This window comes from Pararge aegeria, chromosome 24 (genome assembly GCF_905163445.1).
Source record: "Pararge aegeria chromosome 24, ilParAegt1.1, whole genome shotgun sequence".
In the NCBI taxonomy this organism is placed as follows: Eukaryota; Metazoa; Arthropoda; class Insecta; order Lepidoptera; family Nymphalidae; genus Pararge; species Pararge aegeria.
The window spans coordinates 7,542,194-7,554,218 of NC_053203.1; the positions used below are offsets into that span (position 1 = coordinate 7,542,194).

The following is a 12,025-nucleotide window of genomic DNA, read 5'->3' on the forward strand; positions in this document are numbered from 1 at the left end:
TAAGTTGAGTAATGTATCGCCATTAGTGTTGATGCTCAGTTCAAATCGACCCAGCGTTTAACGGTGTATAGCTACGTAAGGTTCGTTTAGTAGACCCCCGAAATAGATTAGCACTTTTTTTATACAAGAAGATTACGCGAGGTTTTATATGACGACTATCATGCCTGATGGAAAGCAATTGCGAGGACTAAGTTGGGAAACCTAGAAAATACCTATTCAGGTTGTGTGTGGCACACAGATGCCGGAAGATCGCTCCAAACCTTAGAGGTTCAAAAGAGTAGCAGGGAGTCGCTGGATACAAGCAGCACATTATTTTAATTACCCTTTATTGTTGTTAATTATGTATTTTTTAAAGTTCTAACATACGTAGCCTATTAATAAAGCTTATACCGAATAATGAAATAAATACACAAATAGACCTTGAAATTTGCAAATTTTGCAAATCATATACCTATTATTTTATTTTATTTGAAATTAAGCGTAATTAAGAACTGCAAGAGAATCTTTTCTGTGTAATTTTTAATAAACTTCAATCCTTATACTCCAAACATAACAGATCTTCGGCAATTACTCTCTACGCACGTTTCGCTCCGACACCGGAGCATCCTTAGGAGATGTTGACTTTACATTGAATAATTGTTGTAAAATAAGTCAAAAATTCGCCAAATGTGTCTCCTCTTATACCTATTTTTGCAACCACCTAATCTATCTAAGTCCCTCCCACCACATTAGTACCTCTCAATATGTTTAATACATGTAGAGTTGATAAATTTATTTCTTAATTCAAACCTCCCATCTGGAGGTCCACCGGTTTATATGATGAAGATAAATTGTACTCTAATAAATTTGCCGCAACAATTAGTCGATAATAAATACTAGCCTGTCGCTTACGTAATAAAACATCCAAAGAAAATAATAGACCGATTGCCTGGTTATGAATATGTTATTCAAAACTCAAGTTTTATTCAAAGGTTTTCATCGAGCAGCTCGCTTGAAGGCAAAGCGAGTTTAACCTAATATTGAAATTATAATTAAGACGTCGCTCGCGCCTAAGCCTCGGGAATTAGCGATGCAAGCCTATGCATAATAATTTATGATATCAGACTTTCAAGGTTGTTATTGTTCGATGTGTCACAGATTAAGTAACCGGTTATTTAATACTAGTAAGTAAGAACTGGTTCACTATGACCCTCATCATCATCATCACATCAACCAATTGACGTCCACTGCTGGCCATAGGTCTTTTGTAGGGAGTTCCACAATGCACGGGTCCTGGGCCGCTTGCCTCCAACGGCTCCCAGCTACTCGCCTGATGTCATCTTTCCACCTCGTTGGGGGCCGACCTACGCTGCGTTTACCGGTGCGGGGTCGCTATTCCAGCACCTTAAGACCGCAACGTCCATCGGTTCTCCGAGCTATGTGCCCCGCCCATTGCCACTTCAGCTTCGCGACTCGCTGAGCTATCTCGGTAACTCTAGTTCTTCTACGGATCTCCTCATTTCTGATTTGATCACGTAGATATACTCCTAACATAGCTCTCTCCATCGCCCGCTGAGTGACTCTGAGCCTTCTTATGAGGCCCATAGTTAGCGACCATATCTCTGATCCGTAAGTCATCACTGGCAACTCGCACTGTTCGAAGACTTTAGTCTTCAGGCACTGGGGGATTTTGGACGAGAAGATGTCACTCCTGCACTCAAATTGTATACTCGTCTACAATTTGAGTGCAGAGCTCCCAACAATTATTGGGTGGAGCGGAACATGAGCGTTAGACATAATTTTCGTCTAGCTCATGTTCATACGAAGTCCCACCTGTTGAGAAACTCTGCTCTGCTGAGCATCGCATTAAGGTCTTCCAGAGTCCATTATGACTACTATGACCCTAGAGGATAAATATATTTTTAATTCAAAATTCATCTTTTCCAAGTATATGGTTGAGCACTTTTGAAACGTCATTTCTGCATGCTTGAAGTGAACCTACCACCGGATTGAATAGCAAATTCTACCAAGAAAAGAACATTATAGAAAATATTTTTGGAAGAGCTGCGTGCTGGGGATTGAACGAGCCACGAGCTTGACAGTCCTTGATAGCAAGGCTTAAATAGTCTGATCTGGTAAAATTTTAAAACTATCACGAATATTGGATAGCAGCAGGTGTTTACATTGCAAAATTATGAAAATTAAGCTTAATTTGCTATACTTCGCGAAAACCGGGAAATTTTTTTTGGTGTTATTTATAATTTCTTCAATCGTTATACTCCACACCGAACTGAGCTTCGGCAATGTACCTTCTACGTTTCGTTCCGAAACCGGGCCTTCCTCAGGAGATGTTGACTTTACAATGACTAATTGTTAAACAACAACACAATGATTAAGTATTAATATATATTATATACCATACAGATTCCACTGCTTATGGAGTATAGCAAATTAAGTTTAATTTCATAACTACCACGAAGTCATCTCTTACCGTTAACAAGTAGATGGTCACTGCCATCCTGAAGCCTCCTGGCATTGGAGTCCGCCGCCTTTGCCATGGCGGTAATAGCGCTAAACTTCTTCAGAAGCTGTCGCCTCCTGAACGCTCTCTGTATAGTGACAGCAGCTCGTCTCGCTCTCAGACCGCCGTACCGCCTCTCCAAGATCTCGACTTGTTTGTCTAACAAGTCTTGAGACATTTCATAGCGACTGAAAATTCAATAAATATATATTTACATCAGATATTAAAACAAGTCAAGTATAAAGTTCCATGCAAAATTTTAGTGGTTTTTAAAATCTATTTCTGGGTAGGTAAAGGAGTTGAAGAAGTTCATAACAAAACGAATGGATAAGTATTCATTTAAAGGATATTCTAAATAAAAACTCAAATATAGTAAAACTGGTATAATTTTAGTAAAGTTTAGACGTCTCGAACTATCATTTTCCAAGTACTGAAGATATTTATAAGCTAACAATTATAATTGAGAAGGAAATTTCTAATAAAATATACAAAATATTGAAATCTTGGTGTATTTTTTCAAAAATGTCTCATTTAGTACTGAAGAAGTCTATAATGAAATAAATATGGATGGAAAAGTCTTTAATGAAATGAAAAGTCAGCGTAGCTTTACAAATGAGAATTATAATGTACTTTTTTAGACGACCATAAGACGACAGCAAATAAACTATTTTGCTAAAATGTAAGGTTTTCAAAGATATAATATGAGATATATATGAAAAGTTATTACGAAAGGGTTTCGTAAAGAGACTGACCAAGTTTATATTAGTCATTAGCGATTATACCTAGAGTTAGAAAAGATTGATTATGTTCATGCCAATGATAACGTAGAAGATTAGAAATCGAATTTTACTAGTTATTTATGAAAGTACAAAAGTATTTATCATTTTTTTAAATTATTTTGACAGACAATTTTGATTATCTTAAACGCATAGATAGGTAAGCAATTAGAGAGATTTTAATCATGCTACGAATTGTTTTTTAATGAATAATTACATTTTGTAAGGGAACATTTTAACAGTTCACAAATTTGTTTTAGTTCATGCGCTTCATGGGTAAGATCCAGATTGACCAAGAGTTACTGAGGTTCAGGAAAACTTTAAAGGAATGCGAAATTTAGTGAGTGAGGCAGTGATTAAATTACAAGCTTCATTCGTTGGAGAGATGAACGCATACAATTTGTAGGAACAGTGTTATGGAATTTTAGGCTTGCAAAACGTACTCCTAAGGTTAGGGACATACCCTCGGGTCAATTTGCCCCGTTTTTGAGGCAAAGAAGGATCTTTTTGAGTCATTCCGGTCGTGCCAATGATTCCCACATCTGTGCCCCGCCTAAAGAAGATTTTATACAAAAAACATTATCTACAATTGTATTAAAGTAATATTTGAAGAATTACCAAACCACCATCTAAATCTAATACAATTATTATTAATATATTCATACATAAATAAATAATGCAAGTGTAACAGTAAATCAAATACGCTTAAATTGTAACATGTGTAACTAACTTACACGTACCTAATAAATCACAATAAAATCTGTCTTTCTTGTGAAACCAAGACACGTGAACGCTTTTAATAAATAATAAGTCGAAAATTATAATCTCGCTAACATCTTACATTTAGATTTATCGTGCTTTTGTTCAAAGTTTCTTAAACATAACTTAGAAAGTTACAAGAACTTAATACAATATTCAAAATTACGGGCCATAGCCACTTTACGTAACGTATATAATTTACTGTGCAAACTTTCTAATTTATAGCTTGACAAAAAAGTAGTACAAAAAAATTGTCTTTGCAATTGAATTGGCGAATTGGCCGGCTAGCTTTTCCAATCATCATTTTGCGATATTTCAGCATTGTGATTTTCGGATATTGATTTTGGGTTTGCGCCAGCATCATTAAATTTTTAAGCCAACAAAATGGATGAAATATTTAATGATCTACCACTGAAGGGGACGTTAAATAAAAATAATTAGCTATCATCGCTAATTAAAACTTTTCAATATCTCGCTTAGAAAAATATAAAAATACTTTATTCATTTTATTATTTAATTAATTTCCGAACGATCGGGCCCAATGATTGGCGCAACCCAACCATAAACCCAATTCATAAACACTCACTTTTATCTATAACATGTAAATTTTATAAATTAAAAACGCATATAAAATATTTCGGAGTCGATAGGATTTGAACCTGCGAGTCTCTGACAATCGATTCAATCGATCAATTCTAAATTTTAAATTTATAAAATTGATATTTTCTCTAAGTGGAGGTAAAACACTACTGAAAGTTTTAAAATTATAACATGTAAATTTTCTAGTTAAAATCCAGAATAAATAGAAAATCCACAGAAGAAATCGCTTCTATTATTCCATACGAAACAGGCATTTATGTTGAATGAAAGTGATTAAAGCTTGTTATATCTGTGGTGGTCTCCACATTACCTAACTAGATGGCGCCACAAAGATCCTGCATCGCACTACATCGTCATTTATACAACTGCCAAAGATGAACGTTTGGACTTCGGTCCTCGAGCACAGAAAACCCGCTAGCAGGATGATCTTCCTATTGTTAAGGTCGAGCATATCATTATACTTCCGCACTTATCTCAATGCAGATTGGCATAAACCGATACCGGAGCCGGAGCCGGAGCTCGGATAATCTCAGGCGGTTCGACCGATCGAACCGGATGAAAGCCAATAAGCTCAAGTTGTTAGTTGCTTCGGGTCAGATTTGTTGGTCAAAGCTAGCTTCACCTTCCACAATACTTACACGAATTATAATGTTGAGCTTCTTCATCTAATTTTAGATTTATCATAATAACTGTGTGCGTCTACGACCGAGTCTAGTTACTACCTCATCAACAAAGACGTGCCTCCAAGGTAATTTTGGACCTACCAATACATAAGTTTAAAGAATGTGTTAATACACATTGATTATAGCGAGGTTATTATACAATTGATGAATTTCTTAATGACAAGGTTGCTTGGAAGCATCCGGCTCCGCTTTCATCTCTCACAAGATAGAAAAATGTATTTTAAAATGTAAAATGTAAATTGTTGATATTGGAAAAGAGCAACTGCTGAGTTACTTGCCGGCTTCTTCTCGGTAGAATCTGCCTTCCGAACCGGTGGTAGAGTCACTACACACAGACAGACTTGACATTTCAAAAGTGCTTATATTAGGCATACTTGAAATAAATGAATTTTGAATTTTGAATTTCTTGAATTTTTCGTCGAGACGAGAATTCGCGTTTTTTTCAGATAGAAATCGATTGAGGGCCTAACATAACTTCTGCATAACTAGGGCCTATCTATTATTATCATACTCCTTAACAAGTTAGCCCGCTACCATTTTAGGCTGCATCATCACTTACCACCAGGTGAGATTGCAGTCAATAGCTAACTTATAGTGGAATAAAAGAAAAAATATAAATCTAATAGGTATATTTTCTGCTGCATGAAACGATCGCAATTTACTGAATTGGTACCGTTTCCGCACGGCGCCACTGACATTCGATAAGGATTCATAAAGGATGTTTCTTATACTAAACTCTAATGTAATTTTCTTAATTTTTTAAATATTTTTTTCGTCTAACTATGAATAGTAGATAATGGTCAGATTAACTAGGTCACTGTTACGCGGCGAACTAAAAGGCACTACCCATATTGCACAAAAAAGCTGACTCGAAGCAACCATCAACTTTGTATAGCAAACCTTAGGTGGTAAGAAAGAAAGATGAGTTTCATACCTAATGATGTTCTCATACCTGTTGGTATGAACGGCCATCCCGAAACCCTCGGGAGGTGCGGCGATGTAGAGCGGGGGTGCCGGTTCCGCTGCGCCTGCGCACAACGCCGCGCCCGTCGACGCGTTCGACGCTGACGAGCATGACGAGTTGGAGTGGTTCAATGCTGGAACAAATAAATAAATAATAAAAAAAAAACAAGAAGCGGTGCTAGCATTGGGTAGCAGATCGACCTCACTTTCGGGGCCCCGAGTTCGAATCCCAGCTAGCACCTCTAACTTTTCTATGTGCGTTTTGTGTAATTAAAATATCACTTGCTTCAACGGTGAAGGAAAACATGGAAACCGGCATGCCTGAGAATTCTTCATAATCTTCTGAAAGGTGTGTGGAATCAATCAATAAATAAAATTTTCGGCCTCCACCCTGAGCCGAAAAATTTGTTTTTATTCCATTATTTCGTCTTTAAGACATCGCGCGTTACTGAGAAATAGAAAACACTTTTTTTTGCCTCACTTAAGTCGATACATTCTTAGACAGTACTCTTAGTTACTATTATTTGCAATGAAAAATAGACACGTACCTACTTAATATGTAAATCATGTACAGAAGAAATAAAAACTCAAGGTTAAGTTGAAAATAACGAGAAACGCGAAAGATAAGCGTCCGATGTTGTAATTAACGTGAGCATTATGCACAGCCTGCTATCGACGGAACTGTTCGAAACATTTCGCTAAACTAATTTTGTAACTCTCCAGCGCTGCCAAACTTCCGTCTGCGATATTCGCGGTATTTAGTAAAGCATTCACTTTGGATACTCATTTCGGGGTTTAAAATAGCTGAAATAGCGCAAATTGTGAAGTGATCATAATCATTCCCAGACTATTAACAGTTCACTGCTGGGCCATCGCCTCTATCATAGGTGAGAAATTTTAATCCTGGAAATCTCACAGAACATTTATGAACTCCGAGCTATGTTCGGGTTCCAAAGTGGAATGGCGACCCCGCACAGGTAAACGCAGGGTTGGTCGGCCCCCAAAGAGGTGGACAGACGACATCAAACGAGTCGCTGGAAGCCGCTGGAAACAAGCGGCCCAGGACCGTGGATTTTAGAAATCTCTTAAAAAAATCTAAGACCTATGTCCAGCAGTGGACTTCAATTGGTTGAAATGATGATGATGATTTATGAACTCTATTAAAAAATGTATGGCGGCCAAGATACAGACAGAGAAAAATAAAAAAGTACAGTTTTGGCTTCGGTACCGATTATAGGAGGGTCCCTATAAAAAAATTCACAAAACAGCCGCTGACGATATGCCTTAAAGAAAACCTAAATCACTTGCCCCCTCCCTAGACCAAAAGCTGGGTATGCTTAGTTGTAGAAATAAGATTCAAGCAATTCAAGATCTTATGGCGCCATCTAGTTTGGTAATGTGTAGGCCACAGACTCATAAAAGGCAAAAATCCCACCAAGCGGAAAAACGTTTATTTGAAGAAAACTCACCAGGCAAGGGTCTGTGAACAGCGGTGACGTATCTGTTGCCCTCCATGTAGCCCCGGTCAGGTTCCGCGTTGTGGGCATGATGGCCGCTGTGAATGCTGTGCTGGTGGGAGTAGAAGCCGTCCGGTGGGTGCAACGCGACCCCCCCGCCGCCCTCCTCCTCGTCCACCTTCTGGGAGAAGCTGGGGACAAAGGAAATTAAACATTAAGCAAGGAAATAAAATAAAATCCTACTTTATATATATCCTCGTAATATTATAGATTTGAATGTAAGTTTGTTTGTTACGCTTTCGCGCGAAAACTACTCAACCGATCATCATGAAACTTTGTACACGTATTCTTAGAGGTATCAGAAGTAACATAGGATACTTATTTTAAAAAAGAAATATATTTTTTACGAAAGAAAAAAAAATGTTTGTCTAAAATCTCATGTATGGCTACATGAAGACTATGTAGCAGTACGCTGCGTCCCAAAATTTACGCGGGCGAAGCCGCAGGGTGCTAGTAATATTATAAATGTGAAAATGTGGATGTTTGTTAATCAATCACGCAAAAACGGCTTAGGGATTTGGATGAAATTTGGCATCCTTATAGCCTTTGACATGTAAAAGAACATTGGCTACCTTTTATCCCGATTTCTTAAGAAGTTCCCGAGGGATAATTTGAAAAAACTGTTTACGAGCTTAACCGCGGGCAGACAGCTTTGAGATTTGGTATGCACGTTCCCGCAGTATAATTGTGTATTGTTAACGAACGAAGCTTTACAAACAATTCTGAAATACCATGAAAATAAAGCTTATTTTGCTATATACTCCGCGAAAAGTAACGCCTGCTTCCGTCCAATATTTATCAATTCTGAAGTCCACGAAGACGCCCGCGACGGGCAGAATCAGTAATAAATCAGTTCTGTCCGATTTATTCTTTTTTAATGGGCTCAACGCTGCACAAAATATGCAACCTGTGTGCCAGACCTGTGTGGTCCATGGAAGAACCACGTCCTCGCCACGAGCTCGTGCCCGTATATATCTTATTTACATTTTACTTCATAGAAAAAAAAATGTTAGGGACAAAAAAGCGCTACCATATAAATTACGATCTAACTGCGACCTCATTATAGCTATTTATATGAAAGTAGGGAAGAAAGAGCTCTGTAGCAAGTCAGTTTGTAGGTTAGGTCAACTGGCTTTCAACATTACTCGCTTAAGTGTTTAAGTTTCGCATATCTTCAACGTTAAGTTATAACTTCAAGGATTGACTAAAGATTTTTCATTTATTTCGTTTATTTTCTAATAGCTGTTGCCAGTGAAATCGACTCGTTTGGTTCAGTTTTTTTTTTTAAATTTCGCGAAACCGCTTGTTTTCCTACATACAAATTCTATTTTTTACAAACATACATCAAATACAATTCTATGTCCTAATCTGGGATGCAAGCTATCTATATTAGGTTATATAGATATAAGTTTATATTTTTACATGCCGCGCGAACGCTTTTCAAAGGGGCTAGTATGCACACCACGAGAAAATTAGGTCTTCGCATTGCCTCTTCTATCGCTATAGAAAAAGTACGAGTAACGGGCAGAGATAATCATCTAGTAGCGCGCATGCTAGCACGTCTATCGAAGGCAGGAGATAAAAGTTATATACTCTGATTATCCACTGACAAGGGATAAAACTTACGTTTCGGAGATAAAAAAATGTGTCCCCCGATTATATCCCCTGACAAGGTATATAATTAACGGGATGATACAAGGGACAAGAGATATATTTGACGGCCGATTGGCGCAGTGGGCAGCGACCCTGCTTTCTGAGTCCAAGGCCGTGGGTTCGATTCCCACAACTGGACAATATTTGTGTGATCAACATGAATGTTATGGAAATCTCGATGATCGGAAAAGATAACATTTTTTCCTTTCCCTATGGAGAAAAATGTCTTCTGCCCATTTAAGCCTACGTTACACACATCGCCATCTTGCCCTAATGTAAGTGTAGCTTGTGTTATTGGCACTAAGATGACTGATAAATATTTTAATATAGAGATAAACACCCAGCCTCAAAATAGTCATGTCCATCACACAAACATTTTGCAGTCGTGTGAATCGAACCCACAGACTTGGACTCCGAAAGCAGAATCGCTGCCCACTGCGCCAATTGGCCGTCAAAGTATCGATTAGTACACAGACCATGTCCGTCACAAGTATATGAACTATCATTGTGCCAAATTTGCTTGTGATCGGTCAAGTGGTAAAGATACAAAATAGGTAACAGACATACACACATCTTTTACATATTTATATACAAAACAGCTCCTAAAAACTAAAGAGATTAAAATTAAGGGAACAAAATCATGTTTTACCGCAGTCTAAAATAAAATGGAATTTTATCTATTTAACGCGTATGTTATTTTTTGCCAATGCGATGTTATATTGCAGGTGAATGACCTGTTATCAAAATTACCTACTTTTTACACAGCAATGATAACCTTTTTATGTTAACCACCCAAAAAGCTGCAGGTTCTAGATTAAATAAGTGGGTTTATTTTGATAATAATATATCTTTACTAATTTGATAATAATTCAAATTACGGAACGGCGGGGAAATCCCCACCGTCCCCATCCCCATCCTCACGAATAGAACCCTTATGGGAATATAATGTTTAAAAATGAAACCCGTAATTTTATCCGTTTTTTAGCGTCACTGGTCCCATTGTAGATACAATTAAATTTATCGCACATGATTGTTGACCAGGGTAGGCATAATGCAGAAAGGTGGCATTGGCAATGGAAAAATCCTCCTCCTATACAAGTTATAAATAAGTTTTTGGGTAGGCAGTACTTTTGTGCATATATGAAGTGCACGCCACTAAATGGGAGAGCGATCATGATCTATGTAACACCTACTCCTTCAGATTATTCTAACGAGATTGGGGATCACGCAGATTTCTTGATACTGCCGCATTACCTTCAGTTATCATGTCTTGGAAATACCACCTTAACAGTACGTTACAGTATACAACAGATTTCAAATCGATCCGACCCGTGAAAGTTGGTTTGGTTGGGTATCCTTTTGTGAAGTAGGAAATGAACTGTTGACATTTAAACGCCTGAAAAGATTTTCATAAATTTTACACAGAACATCGGGGGTTTATTATCAAAAGCCAATAACAGTCTGCTCGACTAAAGGCCTCTCGGCCTACGGAAGGGTTTGCTCTCCTTTGCAGGGCAACATGTCCCAGGGTTTGCAAGAAACACATCCTTCAAAGTGCCGTCCCATGTCCATCATCCTGGGGTGTAGGTGTTAAGCCTCATGAGCCTATAATTACACCGGTAACCACGCACTTCAGACCGGAACAAAGCATTGCAACAATGCTACTTAGCGGCAGAAATAAATGCGGCAGTAGAACTTCCCCGGATAAGCTCTGTCACAAAAGCACATCAAAAGCACTATGTCACTAATCGTCGGTTATTATAGAAAAATATGTGACTTGATTACCAATAAATATTTCGATGGTTTAATTTTTGGTCTCATAACGGGTAAAATTTAAAAAAAAAAATAAAGTTGGCGAAGAACTGGTGAGGGTCTTTGGCGTAATGCTCATTTTAGATTTCTACCAGTCCGGAAAGGAACGGAGTTATTGCGCTCGCGAGGTCTTGGTACTGCTCTCAGAACTACTACATTATTTAAAGTGATATACTTTTTACTTGTAGCCCACAAAATGTGGCACAACAACCTAGTTTACAGCATCAAATGTTATATATAGTAAGTAGAATATTATAACACGCAGTCCAAAGTACATTGTAGCTTGCACCGCAAAATGTTTATCTACTCGGAATCCCACAATCTGGGAAGATAAAATCATTTCGGGGTGACCTATTTTATTATACGGTATAACCCGGCTTCATGTTACCTTGCGTAAATATTTCCACTATCTTGTGTGTTTGCACAGCGAGGAAAAACACGGGCGATGTTGTAACTTCAGCCGCTATCCTGAATCTAAAGTCATGTTTATCCCTCTGTTTATGTTATGTACTCCTGGTATATTATTTCTCGTTTTATTAGTTTCATTATTGTGTTTACCTCAGGATCATCAGATCTTTTAATGTCTTGGCTTAGGCTTATAGAGTTGAAACCCACCACGCTGCTGCAATGGGATTTTTATTTTTCTACACTGCAGAAAATTTGCAACTTGATTCTAGATCAAAGTAGCTAGGTATATTATTCAAAAATTCGCCAAAATTTTTTTAATAAATTCCAGGTTGCTTGAAACGCTTTTTTCATCTT

At 37.8% G+C, this 12,025-nt stretch overlaps 1 protein-coding gene across 8 annotated transcripts in view; it reads right to left on the bottom strand.

The window, feature by feature from the left end:
- Positions 1-12,025, bottom strand: part of LOC120634676 (IQ motif and SEC7 domain-containing protein 1) — a 221,369-nt gene that overhangs the window by 23,785 nt on the left and 185,559 nt on the right. For 4 of the 8 annotated variants that reach the window (XM_039905437.1, XM_039905431.1, XM_039905430.1 and 1 more), the window contains exons 3-6: positions 7,751-7,929; positions 6,253-6,415; positions 3,740-3,829; positions 2,471-2,688 (exon numbers count right to left, since the gene is read on the bottom strand). In XM_039905437.1, the coding sequence (XP_039761371.1) occupies positions 2,471-2,688; positions 3,740-3,829; positions 6,253-6,415; positions 7,751-7,929 (650 nt within the window). The remainder of the gene's footprint in view (positions 1-2,470; positions 2,689-3,739; positions 3,830-6,252; positions 6,416-7,750; positions 7,930-12,025) is intronic. The other 4 variants (XM_039905432.1, XM_039905434.1, XM_039905436.1 and 1 more) reach the window with 3 other exon arrangements.